General features: G+C 37.9%; 1 protein-coding gene across 1 annotated transcript in view; it reads right to left on the reverse strand.

Moving 5' to 3' along the window:
* The window catches only part of RANBP17 (RAN binding protein 17), a 350,044-nt gene that overhangs the window by 35,414 nt on the left and 289,343 nt on the right, over positions 1 to 25,287 (reverse strand). The window contains exons 23-24 of the mRNA XM_069102382.1: positions 10,947 to 11,161; positions 8,550 to 8,688 (exon numbers count right to left, since the gene is read on the reverse strand). Of these exons, the coding sequence (XP_068958483.1) occupies positions 8,550 to 8,688; positions 10,947 to 11,161 (354 nt within the window). The remainder of the gene's footprint in view (positions 1 to 8,549; positions 8,689 to 10,946; positions 11,162 to 25,287) is intronic.

The following is a 25,287-nucleotide window of genomic DNA, read 5'->3' on the forward strand; positions in this document are numbered from 1 at the left end:
TAAAAGAGAAGGTAAAAGCCATTAAAACTTAGGATTCTGTATGAGGAAATTGTTTCCATGGCCATAGAGGTAACATGTAACAGTTATCTGTAATGATTTGACTAGAGAGCATCACTCAAACAGATTGTATGGTCTCTGAGATGAGGGACTATAGTGGCTTTTGTTAGTACCCTTTCTTCCTATTTTGTATATTTAACTCTGAACATACTTATTTTTTTTTAAAGCAATTGGGGTTAAGTAACTTGCCCAAGGTTACACGGCCAGTTGTGTGTGTGTGTGTGTGTGTTAAGTATCTGAGGCTGGAACTGATCCTGGGTCTTCCCGACTCCGGGGCTGGCGCTCTTACCGCACCACCTAGCTGCCCCTAACATACTTATTATATATGTACATATATATAAGCGTTTTCTCCTCCCAATAGCATATAAATTCCTTGAGAATAGGGATTATTTCACTGCACTAAGCACAGGGCCCTGTATATAGTAGGCACCTAATAAATGCCTCCTGACTGATTCACAATGCTGCTCATACAACAAGTTCTTAATAAATGCTTAAATTTAATTCTTTGCAGCCTTATTTTTTAGCATAGTAAATACTTTTCTTAGTTCTGAAATAGTTACATTCCATAATAAATGTACCTGTGGGCAATTTTTACTGTTTATGGACAGGGGCAGAAGGCTATCCAAAGCTCTCCTGTTCTCTCATCCAGAGGCAACTGTTTCTACTTAGTTAGAACCTCAAGTATTACAATCATATGCACATGCACCTAAAAATGGATTCGACCTCCCAAATCACCCCCACACACCAAAGAGACAAAGATCTAAGAACTTACAGGTGCAATGGTGTGTGTGCTTCAACTCTTTTTCAGTCTCTAGCATTCAGCAGAATGATTTCATTCAGCATTTATTGAGCATCTACTATGAGTGAAGCAAAATACTTGAGACGGTGTGGAGCTCAGACAATAATAATAGTGACAACTGAATTTACATAACATGTTAATGTTTACAAAGTACTTTGCTGCTGTTAGTCATTTCAGTTGTGTCAGATTCTTCATGACCCCTCTTGGGGTTTTCTTAGTAAAGATACAGGAGTGGTTTGCCATTTCCTTCTCCAGTTCATTTTATAAAAGAGGAAACTGAGGCAAATGGGGGTAAGTGACTTTCCCAGGGTCACCCAGCTAGTAAGTGTTTGAGGCTGGATTTGAAGTCAGGTCTTCCTGACTCTAGACCCAGTGCTCTATCTACTGTGCCACACCATGCCTAGTACCCCATTACTACTGACAGCCAAGAGACACAGCACAAGGCTTCTAGACAGTCTATGAGAAGGCACAGATAGGCTGTGATCTGCACCACTGGAGGGAGGTGAGGAGATAACAGATTCATCAAAGTTAGGAAAAACAATGATTAGAGTTATTCAAAAGAGGGCTGGCCTATTTTGGAGGTAAAGAATTCCTTCAATGTCTTTTTTTTTTTTTAAGAATTCACTTTAAGAAGAGGTTGACCGATTCTTCTCGGGGATGATGGCGAGGGGGATCTTGTTCAGAGCTAAGTTGGAGGAAATGGCCTCTGAGGTCTCTTCCAACTCAAAGATTCTGAAATTCTGTGATTATTGTTCCCTTCTTTACAGATCAGAACTGGTATTCAAAGAAGCTGTGCCACAAGCTCATAAAAATCGTCAGATATGAGGACTGAAAGAAATACTGAATGTAAAACATATAAACAGAAGGTAACGATGGTGGTAATTTTTCTCTAAATCCATTTCATGGCATACTGTGGGCAAAACTTTGGTCAAATAAATCAAGTACAAAATCCTTTATATAAATTAGACTGTTTTGAGTCTCGAATAAACCCGATTATGTAGGTACTAGAGGTATTATTCTCTCCATTTCATAGTTAAGGAGACTGAGAGCCATGATTTGCCCAGAGACCCTGCCAAGGAAACACCAGAGGCCCCTCTGGCGCAGGACCCAAGCATCCCTAACTCTTGGTCCTGCACTTTCCCACTCTTTCCCATGCTGACTCCCAGGAGATGGAGATCTAGGCAACATAAAAGCCAAAAAAGAAATTAATAAAAATCTGTTAAACAAAAAAAGAAAACTTAGCAACAATGATACCTTATATATGTAGAACATTTAATCATTTTTATATATCACTTTCACATATATTACTGATATTGACCCTAACACCCCTGAAAGATTGGCAGGCAGGAAGATGTTATTATTCCCATTTTGTAGATGAAATAGAGGCTCAGAGAGTGTGAGTAACTTGATTAGCGTCACACAGTAAGGAAGGAAAGAACTAGGACTTGAAGCCCAGGTATCTACATACACTGTTCTGCCTCAAATGGACATAGAAATAATGGTTTTATATAGAAGGCAGCACATAAAGCAAGACATGATGTAGTGGAGCAAGGGCTGTACCTAAGGTCAGCAAGACCTTGGTTCAAACTCTGCCTGACATGTTCTGATTGTGTTACCTTGGACAAGTCACTGAAACTCTCAGTCTCAGCTAAGACTAAAAGCTAATGAACTGCATTGGTAGTAGGATTAAATCACAGTTTTTGATACCCTAAAGGTGCTTAAACAGTGCCACAGCCAGGAATGCAGAAACAGGAGAGAACTTTTTGCCTGGGTAAGTGGGGAACACTCTTGCAGGTGGCAATATCTAAGCTGGATCTTGAAGCCTTAATCGGATATGAAAAGCTAGAGATGGGGCTGGACATTCTATCCATTTGGAGAGAACAGCATGAACAAGGGTGCAGAAGGAGCAAGGTGTGTTTAAAGATATGTTAACAATGCAGTTTGGCTGGGAAAAAAGATACCACTAAGGGAGTAACAGGATCTAAGGCACAGAATGGAGCCACAACGTGATCGGCTTTGAAAGCCAGGTTAAGGACTTATTGCTTCATTGAGCAGGCAATGGGGAGCTTTTGCAAGGTTTTTTTGCTGTTATTTTTGATGTTATTTTGCACTTAACAGTATCTTATTTTTTCCAAATACATGTAAAGGCAGTTTTCAATATTCATTTTGTAAGATTTTGAGTATAAAATTTTTCTCTCTTCCTCTCTTCCCTCCCCTATCCCCAAGAGAGCAAGCAATATAGGTTATACATGTATAATTGTGTTAAACACATATTTCTACATTAGTAATGTTGTGAAAAAAAGAATCAGAACAAAAGGGAAAAACCATGAGAAAGAAAAAACAACAAAAAAGTGAAATCTGAATTCAGACAAGTGTTTTGTATTTGTGTTGATACAGTTCCTGGGCTTGTCTTGGCAGGTAGACTCCCAGATATTTTATATTGTCTACAGTTATTTTAAATGGAATTTCTTTTTCTTTCTCTTGCCGCTGGACTTTGTTGGTAATATATAGAAATGCTGATGATTTATGTGGATTTATTTTATATTCTGCAACTTTGCTCAAGTTGTTGTTTCAAGTAGTTTTTTTAGTTGATTCTCTAAGTATACCATCATATCATCTACAAAGAGTGATAGTTTTTTCTCATCATCTATTATAATTCCTTCAATTTCTTTATCTTCTCTTTTTTGCTAAAGCTAACATTTCTAGTACAATATTGAATAACAGCGGTGATAATTGGCAACTTTATTTCACCCCTGATCTTTCTGGCAATGCTTCTAGCTTACTGTCATTATATATAATGCTTGTTGATGATTTTAGATAAATACTACTTAACATTTTAAGGAAAACTCCCTTTTTCCCCTATGCTCTCTAATGCTTTAATAGGAATGGGTGCTGTATTTTTTCAAAACCTTTTTCTGCATCTGTTGAGATAATCATATGATTTCTGTTAGTTTTGTAGTTAATATGGTCAATTATGCTGATAGTTTTCCTAACATTGAATCAGCCTTGCATTCCTGGTATAAATCCCATCTGGTCACAGTGTATTATCCTTGTGATAAATTGCTTTAATTTCTTTGCTAATCTTTTATTTAGAATTTTTATTTCAATATTCATTCAGGAAACTGGTTTATAGTTTTCTTTCTCTGTTTTGGCTCTTCCTAGTTTAGATATAAGCACCATACTTGTGTCATAAAAGGAATTTGGTAGGACTCCTATGCCTATTTTCCCAAATCTATCAGAACTAATTGTTTTTTAAATGTTTGGTGGAATTCATTTGTAAATCTATTTGGCCCTAGAGATTTTTTTCTTAGGAAGTTCATTGATGTTCAATTTCTTTTTCTAAAATGAGGTTAAGTACTTTATTTCTTCTTTTGTTAATCTGGGAAATTTATATTTTTATAACTATCCATCCATTTCACTTAGATTGTCAGATTTATGGCATATATTTGGGCAAAACAGCATCCAATTATTGCTTTACTTTCCTCTTCACTGGTGGTGAATTCACCCTTTTTATTTTATTTTTTTGCTTTTTGGAAGGCAATTGGGTTAAATGACTTGCCCAAGGTCACATGGCTAGTTTTTGTGTTAAGTGTCTGAGGCTGGATTTGAAGTCAGGTCCTCCTGACTCCAGGGCCAGTGTTCTATTCACTGCGTCACCTAGCTGCCCACCCTTTTTATTTTTGATACTGGTAATTTGGTTTTCTTTATTTTAATCAAATTAACCAAAGGTTTATCTATTTTCTTGTTTTTTTTACCCATAAACCAGTTCTTAGTTTTATTTATTAGTTCAATGGTTTAATTATTTTCAATTTTATTAATCTCTCCTTTGATTTTTCAGAATTTTTAATTTGGTATTTAATTGGGGATTTAAAATTTTTTTCTAGCTTTTTTTAGTTGCATGCCCAATATATTGATCTGTTCTTTATCTATTCCATTCATGTAAGCATTTAGAGATACAAAATTTCCTCTAAGAACTCTTTTGGTTGCATAACATAAGTTTTGATATGTTGTCTCATTATTGTTGTTCTCTTTGATGAAATCATTGATGTTGTTGTCTGACCCACTCATTCTTTAGGATTAGATTATTTAGTTTCCAATTTAATTTTTAATCTTTCTATGGTCCTTCATTACATGTAATTTTTATTGCATCATAATCTGAAATGGATGCATTTAATATTTCTGCCTTTCTGCATTTGATTGTGGGATTTTTATGCCCTAATAAAGTGACCAGTTTTTGTGTAGGTGCCATATACTACTGAGAAAAACATATATTTCTTCTGATCTCCATTCAATTTTCTCCAGAGGTTTATCATATCTAACTTTTCTAAAATTCTATTCACTTCCTTAATTTCTTTCTTGTTTATTTTGTGGTTAGATTTATCTAGTTCAGAGGGAGGGAGGTTGAGGTCCCCTACTAGTATAGTTTTGCTTTCTACTTCTTCCTGTAATTCACTTAACTTCTCTAAGACTTTGGATGCAATACCAGTTGGTGTATACATGTTTAGAATTAGCCTCTGCAAGTTTTAAAGCAACAGAGTGACATAATGGGAGTGTTACACAAATGGGAATTATGCCAAAAAAGTTGCTAAAATGTCCATACCCTTTATCCAGAGATCCCATTGTTGGGCATATACCTCAAAAAAGTCAAAGAGAGAAATTATGTGGATATACTGAATCATAGCAATACTTTTTTATGTGTGGTAGCAAAGAACTGGAAACAAAGTAGAGGCCAATAGAGCAGAGAATGTAATATAATGAGATATTACTGTATTGTAAGAAATACTGAAGAATTCAAAGAATCATGAGGAATCCTATATTAACTGATAAGGAATCAATTTAGGAGAAGCAGAAAGACAATGATGACAACAATGTAATTCAAGCAAAGAAAAAAAACTGAACACTTTGTAATTTTAATGACCAAGCTGGAATCTAGAGGAAATTTATGAAAATTAAATTTTCTTAATTTGAAGAAATTACGGTGTGGGGAAGATTATGGATGTGAAACACTGCCTATACAGTCAGACATGGGTGATATGATGAGCTAGTTTTATTGAACTAATCATTTCCCTCTTTAAAAATATTTTGTTGGGGTGGTTAGGTGGTGTAGTGAATAGAGCACCAGCCCAGGAGTCAGGAGGACTTGAGTTCAAATACGGCCTCAGACACTTAACACTCACTAGCCATGTGACATTGGGCAAGTCACTTAACCCCAACTGCCCTACCCTCCTCCCTCCAAAAAAAAAAGCAAAAAAAAATTTGTTAAAAGAAATTCATAGGTGAGGACAGAAGAAGATATTTCAAAGTGAAAATACTGTGAAAACAAAACGTATCAATAAAATAAGAAATGGATACTTTAGGAAGATTGATTTAGCTTTAATATGGAGGATGAAATGGAGGAAAACAAGAGCTAGCAAACTCTTCAGGAAAAAAAAAATTTTCACCTTGAAAGAAGAATCACTCTATTGAAGAATGTTGGAGCTCTTAAGTGAAAGAACAGGTTTTAAGTACATGGTTCTTATGGATTTGGAGTTAGAGAACCTGGGTTTGAATTGATTTTCTGCTACCAAGTCAACTGTATTAACTTGGGTCATATAACCTTGCTGAGCATCTGTCACCTTGTCTGTTAAATAAATAGGTTGGGCTCGATGTCTGAAAGTCCCACAGTCCTATGTCTCATAGAGCATATGATGAGATTTGATCTATATGAGACAGCTTAATAAACCAGTGAGATTAGCCAACCAGTTTTAATGAGGAATCAGAACCAGAAACAACCAAATTAACTGAGGTCAGTTTGGAATAGTGGTAGGATCTGTTAGGCTTGCCAAAAATACTGGGTTCCCTTGGGGTTTCCCAGAATACATCTGGTGTGCTCCCAACTCTTCATTGATGTCTTATATAGCTATTGCACCTAGGCTGATTTAATGACTCTTTCTGGATAGTTTCTCCTCCCTTGGTTTTCATGACATTGATTTTCTTGTTTTCTTTCTAACTAGACGTCTAACCACCCCTTCTGAGTCTTCTTTGTTGGATCATCATTCATGATCTGTCCTCTATCCATGGTGTACTCTAAGTATCTACACTATGCCCTCTTGTCTTCTCTTTCTACCCATTCATTCTTTGTGGTCTGTTCAACTATCATTCAACTTTCATCACTCTGCAGATAACTTCCAGACCTATATACATACAGCTCTAATTTCTTTCTACTTCTGCATCACCAACTACTTGTTGGATACCTCCAAAGGATGCTATCTAGGTATCTGAACCTCAGTATGCTAAAAAAAACTTTATCATCTTCTCCTTAAAGCTTGCTCCTCCTCCAAATTTCCCTATTTTTCTTAAGAATACCACCATCCTTCTAGTAACTCAAGTCTGCAACCTCAGTCATTCCTGTCTCTCCCTTCCTCATTTTAATCAGTACAAAGTCTTGTTTAAACGATATTCACAGAATATATCATATCTGTTCCATTCTCTTTATTTACACACACAGTACTCCTGATTTCCACTCTCTCCCTTCTACAACATATCTTGCACCAAAATAACTGTCCGAAAGCACATATCTAACCTTGACAATTTCCTGTTCCAGAAGCTTCTTTTGTCTCCCTACTGCCTCTTAGATTAAATAAAAATTCCTCAGTTTTACATTTAACATACTTCCCCATCTAGTGCCAGCCTATATTTCTAGGCTTATTTCATGTTTCCCCTTTATGTACTGTGTCCTAGTCAAATGGTTTATTTGCTGTTTGCTAAATTTGACCTTCCATATCCTATGTGCCTTTAAAATGTCGCCCATCATGTTTAGAGCATACTTGGTCCATATCTGTTTCTTTGAGATGCTCTCAATTTCTTCAAGGATCCTTTTAAGTGCCACCTTCTAGTCAGGGACATTCTTTCTTTATCCCCCTACTTATGAGTGTTCACACCCTCCTCAATTCATGCATGCATGTATATATACATGTATATGTGCATGTATGTACATCTGTAGAAATGCACACATATATACTCACATGCAATATATGTGTGTACATAAACACACATGCATATATATACATACATTATACACATATACACACTAGATGTATATACTTTCCTATTTGTACACTGTATCCTGCCAGTTGAATATCAGCTTCCTGAGAGTATTGACTTCTGTTTCATCTTTATATCTCCAGTGCCTATCATATATGGTGCACATAATAAGTGCTTAATAAATGTTTTTTGGATTGAATTTCTCTTCCTTGCCTCCCCCAGTCTCTGAACACACACAGTCACACACACACAGACACAGACACACACACAGACACATACACACTCTTTCTTTTCTGCCATATCATATTGGATATAACCCTGTCAGGTAGCAACCAAAAATATGGCTGGCAAGCAGAAAAAGTCGTACTAGATCTCACTAAAAGACAAACAAATTTTTCAAATTCTTTAAGTTCATCAGAGCAAGGAAACATAAGAATATTCAAAAGTCACCACAATTAAACAAACAAAACAACCACATTTCAATGTAGAACAAAAGGAACATTTCCTACCAGCTTTCAGTTTTCAGTTATAAAACCACCTTTTGCTTTGGATTCATGACAATTTATTCCCCCCCCCCCCGGATTTTAAGGTGATTGTTGAAAGAGCACATATAGTAAGCTGCCACAATTACGTATTTCATCCAAAAACCAGAGTTCTATGTGATCCTTACCAAGAGCAGTTAGTCCCTCAGAGATAGACGTGAGAAAGTACATGAGCACCTGAGGCTCTAAATTAGTGATGAAACTCATGTGGTCCTGGGTAAGACATTCCAGGAGAGGGTAATAAGACTGGCTCAATTTCCGATATTGCTGAAACAAACAATGACAAGTCACAGGTAAGAAAAATGAAAACATGCTACAGTCCAGTAAAAACAGTAGTTTATAATATAGGAAGTCACAAGGCGGTTTAAATGAGAGGTCAATAAATATACAGAATAATGACTTAATAAGTCCCAATTCAACATTTAAAGGATTTTTAGTAGTCGTCTCTGATCTCTAGAAACCTTTATTTATGAAACCAGCCATGCAATATGTAATCTTAGTTTCAGCTTATTATGTTCTGAGTGCTTAAATACAGGCCAAATCTCTGTTGAGTAAATACTGTCTTGTTTTCCAAATTACTATTATTTTTAAAAGATTTAAATTCTGTGGCACTGAACACAGCTTGAGGTCACAGGCCTATTTCCTAAGGCTTGCCAATTTTTAACTCCTTCATGGATTTTCATTGCTAACATGGGAGCTCACCTTGACCGCCGGGCTACGTTTTCATAATCATTGGCTGTTACTCCTCCTCCTAAACTTGTCTTTAACTAATTTCATAGATGAGTATTGATTCAGTTTGTATTCATGCTACATGTGTTTTATATGTATTTATTGTTTTTCCCAATAGAATATAAGCTTCATGTAAGTAAGGATTGTTTTTTTCTTTGTACTTGTATTCCCAGAGCCCAGCATAGTGCCTGGCACATAACAGGAACAAAATAAATACTTGACTGATTTGATTGGCTGAGTTTACATAGTGCCAACAAATAAAAGTGAATCAAAAGTTAGTAAATGGCTTGGCACTCATAATTAGCTAACATGGATAAACTCTTAAGATAACTCAGCTCTCCCATGACATTCTCTGATACATCAAACAACACTCACCAAATCCATTTGTGAGCTAATCAGGATACAATTATGGCTATCCTGGTGACAGGAAATTTAGAATAAAATGTGTTGCTTTACTGGGATAGCAGTAATGAGGAAGGAGGTAGAGTAACATTGTCATCAGTTTCATCAGGACTGATAAAACCACCTTTTCCTTTGGATTCATGACAACTCATACTGAAGATTCTAATTTTCAGGTGGTCTTTTTAAAAACAAGATATAGTCTTTGCTAAGTGCCCCCAAGATTTATTAATATAAGGTGTGGGCCAACAAAATATATATGAAGGCTAAGTCAGAGGATGGCACCTTTAATGAGCTTGAGGCCAACAGGGTAAGGTTTCCTAAAGGCAAACTGGTAGGAAGCCTCCCTAAGTTCCACTCTTAACATGAATGGGTGAAGCACCACCCGGATCCAGAAAGTAAACAGCTCTTTGTGGCACTTTGGGAGACATATTAGGCTCCAAAACAGAGGGTGATAAGCAATTGTTGTCTGCCCTTTGGGCAAAGGGTTGTGCAAAGTCACCAGCCTAAATTTCTCCTCTGGAGTCATTTGGGTTCAGAGGCAAGATATAGGTCAGGATGACTGAAGATGGCCCCAGATGCAATGTGAGGCCTTGGCCTTTTTAAACTAAGATCTTTCCCAAGTCTCAGTTTGCATGAGGTAAAGCCTACTCAATAATTATAGGTAGGTAAGAAATGAGGCAAAGAACGACCTCTTTTGCCTAGTCAAAAAATCCCAAACAATCTGATAAGTAATAATGAAATCAAAGAATCACAAAACTGCAGAGGGCCTCAGAGATCATCTAATCTAACCCTCACATTTTATAGTTGAGAAAATGAGGATGGATTAATAGAATGTGATTTGTCCAAATGTCACAAAGCTAATGAAGGCCAGAACTGAGCTTAAAACCGAGGTCTTTCAAGTCTAAGTCTAGCGCTCTTTTCTCAACACCAAGATTTAAATGGAGTGGGAGGATCCAAATAAGGAGGGAAGGGAATATAGGAAATATCAAATTTCTCACCTCAGAAAGTAAATCATTTCTGGAAGTCAAAGCTCTTTGCCACCCAAACAATGCTTTACTCAAAAAGAGGAGCTGAAAACCACATAATTACAGGTACAGCTGTCAAGAAATTAATCTGAATTGCTAATTATGCTTTTTCTTGATGCTGAACTAGGGGCATTCTGGATGTTCAATTTGTCACAAGGAGAGATTTGCATATTTTCAAAATAATCTTTAAAACATATAGAATAACTCCAATATTCTGAATTGTATAAGATAAATCAGGTAACCTGATTGAAAATATAAAAATATTCTGGCACTGTTCTAGCTCCCTTGGCCTCATCATAACAATTCTAAGCCTGTGGTAGTGTTATTTCATATTTCACACAAAGACTCCCACGATGAATGATTGCTTACTAGCAAGTCACTATGGGACACTGAAAGCAGCATTTTGACAAAGGCCTGGAGTACATTGTCAAAATGGTTGTCCCCATACAACTTGAAGACGCCAAAGCTGACATAATTTCCACATAAGGCAGACTTGAGAGCAGAATAGCAGATGGAAATGCCCTTGAGTTTCATTGGATAAATCTGATCTTTTGAGAGGTTCCCAAGAGACAGGATCTGATTACCTGTTTTAGGGTAAAAGAAGAGAGAGAAACTGACATAAGTAGATGCAAATCAAGGCAGTTACAGAGGCATGTCATTTAACATTTTCATTTCATTGCTAATTTTCACATTTCATCCCTATTGTTCCAAGGGCTGTCCATTTGGATGCAATTAAAAACAATTAAGGGTGGATTACCTTGAAAATGCAATGGGCCCTAGGAGCATCAGTGTAACAATAATTCAAAAAGTAAAGGCCAAAATGAAACTTTTGAGACAGAAATTATTCCAAATGTAGGGGTGAATCTCCAACACAGTGCTAAATTACCTTGCTCTTGATTTTTTTTTTCTGCCAGAAATATCAAGGGATGGCAGTTTGTTATCATTGTACTCAAATATAACACTGACCATCAAAATACAAAGAGAACTCTACATGAGAACCTCAGTATTTTCTCTGTAGTGGTGATACCACTCAGAACAAATGTTTCTGTTTCTAAGATGAGTGACAGCAAGGGCTTGTGCTTGGCTAAGCAACAACCTAAGAGAGTTTTTTTTTTTAATGAATTAAGAAATATTTCTTTAGCACTGTTTTTTTTTTAATTCCTCTGCCACCTCAGAAAAAAAGTACATCTAAAATGAAAATTAAGGGAGCCAAGATGGTGGCACAGAAGCAGGAAAACTCCACGTGCTCCCCCCATAACCACCTCAAATATCTATAAAATATGACTCTAAACAAATTTTAGAGCTACAGAACCCACATAGTGACAGAGAGAAACAAATCTCCAGCTGAAGGCAGCCTGGAAGGTGGATGGAAAGGGTTCATCATAGCATGCTGGGAGCTGAGCCCAGCCCCTCATGAGTCCATGGTTTTAGCCCCAGGGCGGCCCTGACCAGCAGCTGCAATGTACTTTGGGAGAGTGGATCACTAGCAGCAGCGGAGGTTTCCAGAATTATCAACCCATAAATGCCAAAGACAAAGTGAGAGGTCAGTATAGAACTCTGTTGGAACTGGGGGGGACGGAGGAGCGTGTCTGGCCCCTGTGCCCACAGCTACAAATGGCAGAGGTGTGGTGGCCCTGCTGCCTCCTCCATGTGGCTGCTTCAGAGCTCCTGGACTGCAGATCGTGGGAGTTGGGGGGGGGTAAGCAAACATTCAGAGGGTAATCTCTCTTGCTTTAACCTGCCTGGATCTGGATCGTGGTCTTGGGTGGTCGTCTTGAGGTTTGTGACTAGTGAGCCAGAGTTTGTGGGGGCTGCAGAGATGGCACCCTCCTAATAACTTTGACAGCTGTGAAAATCCCAGTGATTTGGGACAAAGCTCTTCCCTCTGGAAGCAGAATTCCACTGTGGCAAAGAGCTCAAAGTCAAGTAATTGAGTGGCAATGTGTAGCAAGCAAAGGAAGAAAAGCAAGCACAGCAATCCAAATTTAGATTCCTTTTGTGGGGACAAAAAGGATCAAATCTTGGAATGGGAGGAAGACAATGAAATCAGAACTCCTGCACCAAAAGCTTCCAAGAAAAATGTGAACTGGTTACAGGCCATGGAGGAGCTCAAGAAGGATTTTGAAAATCAAGAGAAGTGGAGGAAAATTGGGAAGAGAAATAAGAATGATGCAAGAAAATAAAGAGAGAGTCAACAACCCGACTGAAGAAAATAACACCTTAAAAAATAGATTAACTCAAATGGCAAAAGAGGCCCAAAAAGCCAATGAGGAAAAGGATGCCTTAAAAAGATGAATTTGCCAGATGGAAAAAGAATTTCAAAAGCTCACTGAAGAGAATAATTCCTTCAGAATTAGATTGGAGCAAATGGAGATTCAAACAAATGAAAAAATAGAAGGCAATGTGAAATCTCATTGGAAAAACCACTAATGTGGAAAATAGATCCAGGAGAGATAATTAAAAAAATTACTGGACTACCTGAAAGCCATCATCAAAAAAAGAACCTAGAAATCATCCTTCAAGAAATTCCCAAGGAAAATTGCTCTGATATTTTAGAACCAGAGGGCAAAATAGAAATTGAAAAAATTCACCAATCACCTCTTTCAAAAGATCCCAAAAAGAAAACTCCTAGGAATATTATAGCCAGGTTCCGGAGCTCCCAGATCAAGGAGAAAATATTACAAGCAGCCAGGAAGAAACAATTTGAATATTGTGGAAATACAATCATGATAACACAGGATCTAGCACCTTCTACATTAAGGGATTGAATGGTTTGGAATATGATATTCTGGAGGTCAAAGGAGCTGGGATTAAAACCAAGAATCACCTACCCAGCAAAACTGAGTATTATGTTTCAGGGAAAAATATGGTAATTCAATGAAATAGAGGACTTTCAAGCATTCTTGATGAAAAAACCAGAGTTGAATAGAAAATTTGACATTCAAATACAAAAAAGCAAGAAAAACATGAGAAGGTAAACAGGGAAAAGAAATCATAAGGAACTTATTAAAGCTGAACTATTTATATGCCTACATGGAAAAATGATAATTGTAACTTATGAAACTTTTCTCAGTAGGAGGATAGTTGAAGGGAATATAAATAAATACATACATATATATGTCTATATAGGAGGGTATATGTGTGTATGAATACATATATGAGTATATGTATATATGTGTACAGGTATACATAGACAGAGGCACAGGATCAATTGAATAGTGAGAGATGATATTTAAAAGGTGAAATTGAGAGGTGAGAGAGGAATATAATGAGAGGAGATGGGGAGGGACAGAATGGAGTAAATTTTCTCATATAGAAGATGCAAGGGATAACTTACAATGGAGGGGAAGAACAGGAAGGCAAAAGGGAATGGGTCAACCTTACTCTCATTGAATTTGGCTTAGAAAGGGAATAACAAACACACTAAATTTGGTATCTTGCCCTACAGGAGCGTAAGGGGGAAGGGGACGAGAGGGGGGATGATTGAGGGGAGGGCAGGTTGGGGGGGAGGGTAGTAAGAAGCACACGCTTTTGAAAAGGGACAGGGTCAAAGTAGAGAACAGAACAAATGGGGGGCAGGATAGGATAGAAGGAAATATAGTCAGTCTTTCATAACATATCTACTATGGAAATGTTTTGTGTAACTACACATGCACAACCTTTCTTGAATTGCTTATCTTCCCAGTAAGGGTGGGTGATGAGGGAGGAAGGGAAACAATCTGGAATTCTAAGTTGTGAAATCAAATGTTTTTAAAAAATTATTATTATTTTATGTACAACTGGGAAATAAGATATACAGGCACTGGGGTATGGAGATGCATCTTGTTCTACCAGAAAGTTGGAGGGGGGAAGGGAGGAGGATGTAGGAGAGAGCAGACTGGGGGAGGGGTATACAGTGGGATCGCTGTTTTGGGGTGGTGGGTAGAGGAAAGATGGGGAGAAAATTTGTAACTCAAAATCTTGTGGAAATGAATGATGTAAACTAAAAATAAGCATACAATTTAATTTAAAAAATAAAATGAAAATTAAGCTACATTTACTGAATTGAAAAGAAAGTTATGGAAGCCATGTGCCAACTAACATGAAATGATGTGGTAATAATGCACTATGGGCTGGCATGATATAGCGAGACAGGACTTTAGAGTCAAATCTGCTCATTTTACAGAAGAAGAAACTGAGGCCCACGGAGGTGAAGTGACTTGGCCACAGTCACAGAGGTAGGAAGAGGTAGGTCTTCTGACTGAAAGTTCAGTACTTGATTTCCACTACATCACACTGCTAACGTATTCTCTTTCCTTCTTCGATGGGGCATCAATGAGTTTGTTTTCTTTTGTATACTCTTTCAGGCTGGTGTGGCTATTCATGTAATTAATGCCTGTGCATCATGACCTATAAATGAGGGGGCCTTGAAGGGCCTGACTGTACCTTCTGCCTAAGCCCACCCAGCTGCCTCTACATGGTAGTGCACCAAATTCAACATAGGGCCTCCTTTTATAGATCTCTACAACAGAAATCTATAGACTCATAAGACTACAGATCAAGAACTCAAAGACACCTCAGAGGCCATCTACTACAGTTATTTCACTTTACAAACTATGAAACTTTGCCTGAGGATAATCAAACAACATCCTCCCCCCACAGGCTGTAAGCATCAAAGGTAAGGTTTGAAGCCAGGTCCTGGTTCCCTAAAGCCCCTGCTTCTTTCCAGTGTGCTGCCTCTTTCTTATTCCACTTGGTTTGAACTAAGTTGTATATTCTTCCTGCAGAAAAGAATATCTTTCCTGCGAAGTAGAAAAGATGTAGGCAGCTTTCAGGACCTTTTTTTTATGAGGAGGAGGGCAGAAAAGCTTGAGATTTGGAGTCCTCCTCCTCCTTCTACTTTTTGATCAGTTGTTCCAGTTGTCTGACACTTCATGACCCTGTTTGGGGTTTTCTTGGCAAAGATACAGGAATGGTTTGCTATTTCCTTCTCTAGCTTACTTTACAGAAAAGGAAACAGAGGCAAACAGGGCAGAATGACTTGCCCAAGGTCACACAGCTAGTCAGTGTCTGATGCTAGATTCGAACACTGGAAGATGAGTCTTCCTGTCTCCAGACCCAGTGCTCTATTCACTGTGCCATCTAGCTGCTGCACTACCACTACCACTGTCACAGTAACATTTGAGGCTAAAAAAGATACGCAAGGTCAAGCTGTGAAGGGCTTTAAAAGCTATTATAGAGAAGGCTATATTTTATCCTAGAGACCACAGGATGCCAAATACATCATCTGACTCTAGAACTAGTGTTCTTTTCAGTTCACCCCACTGCTTCCATTAACAATTATGTACTAGGACTCTTCTGAGGAAAGCACTTTGTAAATCTTACACTTCTATGGCTGCAAGTCACTAACTAGTCAATCAACAACATTTATTAAGTATCTGTAATATGTACAAGGCACTGTGATAAGTGTCAGGGATACACAGAAAGTCAAAAGACAGTCTCTGCTCTCAAGGAGCTCACAATCTGATTGGGGAGAAAATTGAAGGGAACTATGTAAAAACAAGATAGATACAGGATCAGTTGAAGATTTCAGGGTAAAACAAGCATTTCAGCTGCCCCAGATATTTAACCACACGCTACTTTGATAAGGATTACAAATAGGATTACAAACACATGTCATGGCAATATATTGTATCATGGTCATCACTGGATAAGGAGCCAGAAGTGTTGGGTTTTACCTCTGTCACTTACTTCACTTTGGTGAAGTTAATTCCTGCAAGGTTTTATTTATTTATTTTTTTTGGCTTCATTTTTGGAGGAGGGAAGGCAGGCCAATTGGGTTAAGTGACTTGCTCAAGGTCACATGGCTAGTAAGTATTAAGTGTCTGAGGCCAGATTTGAACTCAGGTCACTGTGCCACCTAGCTGCACCCCGCCCCCACACCCATGCAAGTTTTCTTGCATATAAAATTGCAGGTAAATAATGCCTTCCATTCATATCTCACAATGTTGTTATGAGAATCTAACAAATAAAATAGTACTGACCATGGCACTCCCTGCTCAATAAATTCCAATGGCTTTCCCTCCATTACCTCAAGGATCAAATACAAACTCCCTTAGCAACCTGGCTTGAATCTTCATTTCTAATTGTTATATATATATATATATATGTTACATATATGTTATATATACATACACACACATACACCACTCCTTTCCCTACATTTTTCATTCCATCCAAACTAGCCATCTTGCTGTTCCTCACAATCAATTTCCTGTAATTAATATCTCTGTACTTTTGTACAGGCTGTTCCCCATTGTCTGGAATGCTCTCCTTCTTTTCTTCAAAGCTCAGATCAAATGTCACTTCATTATTTGTGGTCTTTCTTGATCTCCCTATCTGCTTCTGTTTCACCTTTGAAAATTACCTTATATTTGCTTTGTATGTATTCTGCCTATGTTGTCCCCTCCCATAGTTCCTTGAGGCCAGGAATTATTTTATCTTTGCCTTTGTACCTCAAGCACCTGACACATTTCCTGGCTCAAAGTAGTCACTTTGTAAATACTTGTTCTTTGTCTATTTGATTGATTGATAGATTGAATCACAGGATGTTATAACAGGTGGATGAGAGGTTAGAGATAATCAACTTTAACCCCATCATCTTACAGATAAGAAAATGGAGATGCAGAGAGTGAAGTTTCTCATTCAAGGTCAGTAGGCAGTAAGACTCTCGGTCTTCTAATCTGTTAAACACTATAAGAATGTAAGGAAGCTATCATTATTAAAGGTAATGGTGATTTTTACTAGGGTAATGACACTTTTATCAATACAAGAGAGAGGTAGGCTGACTCCAGTAAAGATCATGGATTCAGAATAAGTATGTTACAAGGCAGTAACACAGAAAAGTCCACCCTAACATCAGAGTGCTGTGCTAGGTGCTGGAGATACAAGACAAAGATTTTACCCATAAACACTGTAACTTTTACATTAGTTGATGAAAACAACTGATGGTGTTTCAGAGTTGAAGCAAACAAAATTTAGCTATAGAACTTTCTGGGAAATAATCACCTTTAAACACACATTTAAGGAATGTGGTAGGAGCAATATTCTTACCCCTCTCCCCAGGTAAGTTAGGCTAATTTTTCCTTAAAAAGTATTCATACCATTCTTGAGTCCTGGTTGGATCAGGGGACCAAAGATTCAGGCTAGTGACTTTGTTTCCTGGTCACCTGAGTACAGAGCAGGCATGGTGAGCCCCAGAGATACTCTGATGCTTGACTGGTAGATCACAAGGTAAGACTCTGACAAGGAAGCTTCATTCAGCTGCATCAATTCTCACTGTCTTCAATACTTATCCTTGTTGAATATCCTTCTTCTGCTATGGTTATATAAATGTTAACTGCTGAACGACCTATAAATGTTTATTTTGTTTTAATATTGAAACTAAACGAATAGGATATTAGCTTGAGTCATACTCAGCCCAGAAGGGAAGTTATATGTATGCACTCGGAAGGCAGGTATCTGGTGCCATTAAAACAAAAATCCCTTAACTACATTCGCAACCCAAACCAGAGAGTTATATGAGAATTAGAGCTCACCAGGCAGACTGTGCTATTTTTGCTTTAGCTGTAAGTCCAAGGAAATGCCCCAAAGAATGCATGACAAATAACTGCAAAAAACTATACTACACTTTGAACAAAATAAATCAAAGAGGCTGGTAAGTGATGGAAACTGGCAATGGGAGAACAATCTTAATTTTTAGGTTGGAAATGGACTAATTTTTGGCCAAAGACACTTATAGTTTTTAATTTGCCTTTCTGAGATTGCCAGAAGAACAGTCAGCTAAGAAACGTTTACTGAAGTCCTCTCAAACAGTGGACTGAACTAGCAGGTATAGTGGTGAGCCTAATGAATGGTTCCATGTCAGATATTTAAATAAGAAAACTCCTATCTACAGATCATAAAACCACAGAATGTTTGAAGAGAAATGGCCTTTAGAGATCATTAAATGTGTTCTCATTTTACAGGTGAGGAAACTGAGATGCCAAAGACTAGTTAGATGATGCAGAGAAGCAGTATCTTAAGCTCTTCACCCAGGTAGGTTAAGCTAGTTTTGCCTTAACAGGTATTGAGACATTCCTCTGGACTTGGCCGGCTCTCAGAACTAAGTGCTCAGTTTGTTAATGTCATTTCCTCATTGCCAGTAAGCAAAGCAGTCACCTCGAGGAAGGGTAAGGCTGGCAAGGGAGCTCTGCTTAGCTTGAGATGTCCTCAGTGCCTATCTGTGCTGAATATCCTTTTCTTGCTTAGTATAGTGTCTGGCGCATAGTACGTGCTTAATAAATGTTAGTCATTGGTATTACTAAGTAAATAGTTTTTTTCAACCATTGAATGACCTACAAGTGTCTCACTTTGCTTCAGTGCTGAACATAACTCTCCTGGGGGACTAGCCTAAGTCAGGCCTTGCCTAGAACAACTGGTATAGTGGGCAGGACTGGAACATAATGAATTCTTTGGAGTGAGAGATGGGCAATGAGGAGATGGTAATCCCAGTCTGGCTTTCCTATTTCTCACGGTGTTTTTTGGTGATGCCTCTTGAAAAGGTGGTTCTTTAGTCACTCCTCATTCCTGGGAGATTAAAGGGTAAACTGCCTGTGGCCATTTAGCAGGAAGATACAACGTGAATGTACTTTGTGTCCTAAAGAACTGTACCTTGAAGATAATTAAAGTAAACACATAGTTTAGGTTCTCCAGCTTTTTTGGGTCTTACCTCCTCCAAGTTCTACTAGAGGATCTCTTCAGAATTTATTCTACCTTCAAAGTAGCCTGGAGGGACTGAATTTTGGGGGAGGAAATGGCTTTCCAGGCTTCTTTGAATTATTCATTGTTTCTCCTAGCTTGGTACATTTGTGAACCACAATTTTTCCGGGTTATTACCCAACTGATGGGCATCAAATTTGTTTCCATTTAATTGTTGCTGTAAAAAATATTCCTATTAATATTTTGGTGCATATAGGACCTTCCTTTTCCTTCTCTGGAGTATGGACATTTTAGTCACTTTCTTAGGACAATTCCAAATTGCTTTCCAGAATGGTTAGAGTAATTTGCTGTTTAATATCTTCAATATGACTTGAATAAGGTATAGATGTCATGCTTTTCCAATTTTCAGATGACACAAAGCAAAAAGTTTAATAGGCAGTAAAGTCTTAGACTTGGTTTAAACAATCACTACACTAGTGCAAGATGGAGAATATGTGACTAGATAGCAGTTTATCTGAAAAAGATCTGGGAGACTTAATGGGCTGCAATGATAGTTACTCTGCACTCTGCCCTGGTCAGGTCATTTGTTGCATATTTCAGGTCAGGGGGTCGGTCAAATTTTAGAAGAATCCTGGAAATCCATGACGGTGAGCAGTCTTGAGATATTGGCACACAATGATTGGTTAACCTGAGAAACTGAAGATGTTTAGACTGGAAAGACATTCTGGAGCCCTGATACTTCAAGGTTTTGAAGGGTTGCTATGCAGAAGAGGGTCTGGCTTGGTCACAGAGCAACAGGTAGAAATTGTAGAGAGGAAGTTGGCACTGAGCAACAGATGGAAGTTTCAGAAAGGCAAATTTAGTTTTAATATACGGAAAAACTGATCAATCAGTGCCTTCCCAAAGTGGAATAGGCTTTGCTGGGAGGTAATAGACTGACTCCTCATCTCTGGAGGGTTTCAAACAAAGGTTAGACAATCTTGAAATAAAAACTATATTCTAGGCAGAGGAGAGGAGATTTCTTTCCAGATATGGATTGGACTAGATGTTATTGAGGTCTCTTTCCAAGGCTTAAGATTCTATGCTGCTTTTACATTTTCCTTCAAGTAGCATTTGTAGCAATAAAAGTGATTAACACTGATAAGATAATAAATCTTTTTTTTTTTGAGTCCCAAGTACAGGTATACAATAGAAATGATTTTGTACAGTTATGTACCAATATATTTTTTTGTAAACTCCTTGAGGACAGGGACCATTTTGTTTTTGTTTCCCTGGTGCTCTGCACAACACTCTTCACAAAGTAGATCCTTAATAAAAGTCTGATGAATTGAACTGAATGAAATTTGAATTCACTAGGGGGAGACCCTTACATGAAGGAACAAAAGGACTTAAATCCTTTTGTGCAGCAAATAATCATCCCTAATAATAGTTTTGTAAATTCAGATTTTCATTTATTGGATTTTTTAATGTCAGGGCCCATGTCTACTCTCAAGGAGGAAATAATGGTTGGTCTGCACTAGTCAGTTTCATGAAGAGAATTATAATTTTCCTTTCCATGCACTCCTCAACCAACAGATGTCACCAAAGATGCCAGTACCCAGAGGGTAGCAGGAAAAGAATTAGGCAAATGGAAATTGAGCATAAGAAACATTCAGTTCTTAAAACTGAGGACTAGGTTTCAAAAGTAATAACATTTATTACACCGCATGCAACATTTTAACCAAAAATTTAAAAAAGAAATGTTCTTTTATTAAGTTGCTCAGGCTGAATGGATTACAACACTAAGTTTTGAAATACATGTTCTAGAAGCAATTTAAAACTCATTAGAAATAATAGGCTCGGGCTACTGGAAAATGTGGTAAAATTTAATCCTCATCCAAATGTTACCTGGGCTGTGAGAACAGGAAATTGTTTTGTGCTACTGTGGCTAACCTCGCTGCTGACCCTGAGCTGTAACTGCTACAACAGTTGAAAGCTGAAGCGAAATTAAAAACTTACATCAAAGTATATCATGACAGAATGTAGATAAATAAAAAAAGCATATTGAAAGTATTATTTTTCTGCCAGTCTCCTAGCAGAGAGGCAGAGGTGTTGCTAAAAATGTAAAACAAATAGTCCACTGGCATATAAAGAAGATAGATCTCCCTCCCCTCTCTGCATTACGAACCAAGGACTACACAAATATTGCCTGTGGAAAGAGAGAGGTAATTAGAGATGAAACACAGTGAGTAAGGAGACAAAAATGATTATATTCCCTCCACCCTCCTAAATGGCACTGGTCCTCTCTCTTCCTTGGCTTTCTCCTTTCTCTATCTCAGTAGAGGCTCCTCTGCCGCCCCCGTCCCCCCCAAACTTCACGTTGTTCTGTTTCCTCCCATCCCATCCATGCCACTTGGCACTACCCCACTACTCCCCATTCGGCTTCCAGCTCTTGTATTTCATGCAAACCACTTTGTCAGAGCCACTGATGTCCAGGACCAAAGGGCCTTTCAGTACCTGATCTTTAACTTCTTCAAGTCTGAGTTGGCAAATCTAATAGAGTCCATGTTTATAATACTGCCTCTATCCGTCCCTTCTCTCACTCACATGGCTGCCACCTGAGTTGAGAAGTTCATCACCTGTAAGCTAACTATAGATATAATCTCCTAAACGGTCTACCTGCTTCTAGTTTCTGCCTCCTCCATACAACTGCCAAAATCATCTTCAAATCACAGATTTAGAACTAAAAGAGAGCTTATAAACTATCCAGTCCAGCTTCCTCATTTTATAGATGAGAAAACTGAGGCCCCAAAAGGTCTGAGTTGGGATTTTAACCCAAGTTTTCCATACTCCAAATCTGGTGCTCTACTTTACCACAATGCCTCTCAAAAAGAATAAGTCAGTAAATAAATAATCATTTTACATAGTCTTAAGATTTGCAGAAGACTTTATACTCATTAATTAATTTTATCTTAACACAACTCTGTGTAGTAGGATTGTTATTATCTGACCATGTCCTCCCTTGCTCAATAATATTCAATGGCTCCCAATTCCCTGCAGACATGGATCCCTCTGCTTGGCATTTAAAGCCCTCCATAATCAGGCTACAGCCTACTTTTCTAGGTTTATTTCACTTTACTCTCATTCACATTTTCTTAAGTTCTAGTCAAAGTAGTTTGCTGGATATTTCTTAAATCCAGCATTCCATATCCTGTCTTTGGTCTTTTCACAGACTGTACTCTCTGCCTACGATGTATTCCTTCCCCATCTATCTTTAGAATTCTTGTCTTCCTTTCCTTGAAGCTCATTTCATATTCTGTCTCCTATTGGAAGACTTTCTGGAATCCCCCTTACTTGTTCATGTCTTCTTCCTCTTCAAATTATATCATATTTACCTATTTATAAGCATCTTCAATCATACATAGACTGTCAGCTTCCTAAGGGAGGGTCTACCACCTAGTGCCATTCCTTGCAATAAAAGCAGGTGCTTCACAAAGACTTGTTGAACTGAATCACATCCACTGTTTGAGTTTTTAAATCCCCACATGCTTTTGTTGCCCTCTCTAATAACAGCTTCCAAGGGGAAAAACAATTTTGTCCTGATTTATCCCTTCCTTCTCTGCTGATTCTGGTCACAATCACTCTAGAGGTTTTTGGCTCTACCTTCTAGAGCCACATCAATTACATCACCTCTTCCACACAAGAGCCTTACAAATATCTGAAGAGCTATTAAGTTTCACCTAAATCTTCTGAGATACCAAACCAGTTGCAGTATTATGAAATAGGGAAAATAATTCTATTTTTTTTTTTGCTTTTTGGAGGAGGGAAGGGCAGGGGAATTGGGGTTAAGTGACTTGTCCAAGGTCACATGGCTAGTAAGTATTAAGTGTCTCACTGCAGATATGAATTCAGGTCCTCCTGACTCCAGGACCAGTGCTCTATTCACTGCACCACCTAGTTGCCCCTGAAATAGTGAAAATAATCACAACTAAGCTTCTATGATCTAAAGAACTTTGAGTTTCATGAATTCAACAGTACTTAATACTCTGTCATGAAGAGAACTTTTGGAAAAGTCATGACTCTCATTTTATATGTTTAGCAAGGGAGGAATAAAATAACAGCCTTTCCCAACACCCCAACCAAGCCTGTAAGATTAAAAAAAATAAATGTCTCAATTCCCTCCCAATTTTGGGCAATCCATAGAACTTCTTGCTTTCTCCAGAGAGCAGGTCCTATTTGGGAACATACTCTATAGTCTACAGGGTCTATAGACTATGTGGTTTATAGTCTATAGTCAAAAGGAGCGTTTTGTTAATTAGTCTTGTGTTAATCCTAGAATAGGCATTGGTACACTTCTAAGCAGAGGTTTCCTACTGTGCTAGTCAGCTTCATATTTTCAAACTTCATCCTTCCAGGTCAATTTTTCGTCTGTGGGTGACAAGAGAATTTTTAGAAGTATGAAACCCAAAGCAGATAATTTTATGGAGAAAAATAATAACAAAGAAATAGGCCTCGGCTGCCACCATTTGAGGGTTTTCAGTGTTAGCTCATCCCAATCCTCCAGTCTCCCTCCTCATAGTATCATGGACCAACCAGAATTGGCTTTTAGATCTGTCATCAAAAGTACTTCATCGGTTTTTCTTCACAAACATACTTTTCCAGTAGGATGTAAGCTCCTTGAAGGCAGAGACTATCTTCATTGTCTTTTTACCTCCAGTGACTAGCATATAGAAGGTGTTTAATAAATGCTCATTATATTGAACTATATTTTCTTTCCATGTTGAGTCTTCCTTGTTCCCAGTGATAGTGTCTCACTTTCCTTCCTAGTTTTTGCTGGTAGACTTCTTGAGGAAAAACCGACATCTTAATGGATGTCTGACTAGGTTTTGGTATGTACTTATTTGATCTATTCTGTGGGACATGTCTTGGGATCCTGTGCTCTTGGTGGAGAAAAGAGGTTTTTGGTTTGACCCACTGCAATGGTTATCGAGAAATGACAATCACAAACTATTGAAATCAACTTTAGAAAGTAGTGGTAAGCAGGGGAGGTGAGTTGAGGGGAAAGAACCAATGGTGACAGATTAGTTATTGAAGTCCACTAGCAGAATGGAGTACTGGTGCCACCCCCCAAGGAAGCGCTGATAACCTAATTCTATGGTCAATAGTCTACGGTGGGAAACGGGAGCACAAGTCTACAATGGATGCAGTGTAGTGGAAGCAGTGCTGGATTTCGAGTCAGAGAATCTGGGTTCAAATCCTAGTTCAGTCATTTATTGCCTTAGTGACCTTAGGCCAGTTTCTTAACCTCTCTGGGCTCTTTATCTGTAAAATGAAAAAGGTTGGATCTATAAGGTCTTCTATACTGCTAAAGCTATATTCCTATGACCTTCAGATTATTTTGTTGAGAGGATAAGCTAGGCTTGTCGTCCAAGCACAGTTTAATTCATCTTTTTGTCATTTGGAAGCTTATGTTTAAAATTAAATTGAAAACACAGCTAATTTTATTCAGGATGTATCCATTTCTAACATTAAGGGGTAAAGAGGTTTTTTATTGTTTAAATCTTCTACTGAGTATGCTTGAGAACAGATGTAAAAGTTGTGGCCACATACTTGTTTGTACAAATGGAAATAAGAGAGAGCGACAAGTTTATTAGAAAGTAGATTTACTTTGAATCATTTGCTCCTGTCCTAAATAAAGGCTTTCTGCAGTCTTCATACTCTGACTGCCTCTATACACTACAAATCAAATGTGTAATTACTTCTAAGCATCTTTTAACACAGAGGCTTGTAGCACATACAAATTCAAGTCCCAGAATGTGTCTTGAACTGCAGTAAAAACAATTTAAAACATTTGTTTTTCTTCCAAAAACAAAGTAATAGCATTTTTATGGTTGTTCCCACTCACATGCACTTAAGATGGGTTTACAAAATTTTGTGAGATCCTTTTCTAAGTATTCTGAAAGAAATAAAATTGTGAAGATGACTTTTGAAA

The sequence above is a fragment of the Petaurus breviceps genome, unplaced genomic scaffold, assembly GCF_028583685.1.
Source record: "Petaurus breviceps papuanus isolate PSGF00001 unplaced genomic scaffold, PetGlider_PUasm1.0 551, whole genome shotgun sequence".
In the NCBI taxonomy this organism is placed as follows: domain Eukaryota; kingdom Metazoa; phylum Chordata; class Mammalia; order Diprotodontia; family Petauridae; genus Petaurus; species Petaurus breviceps.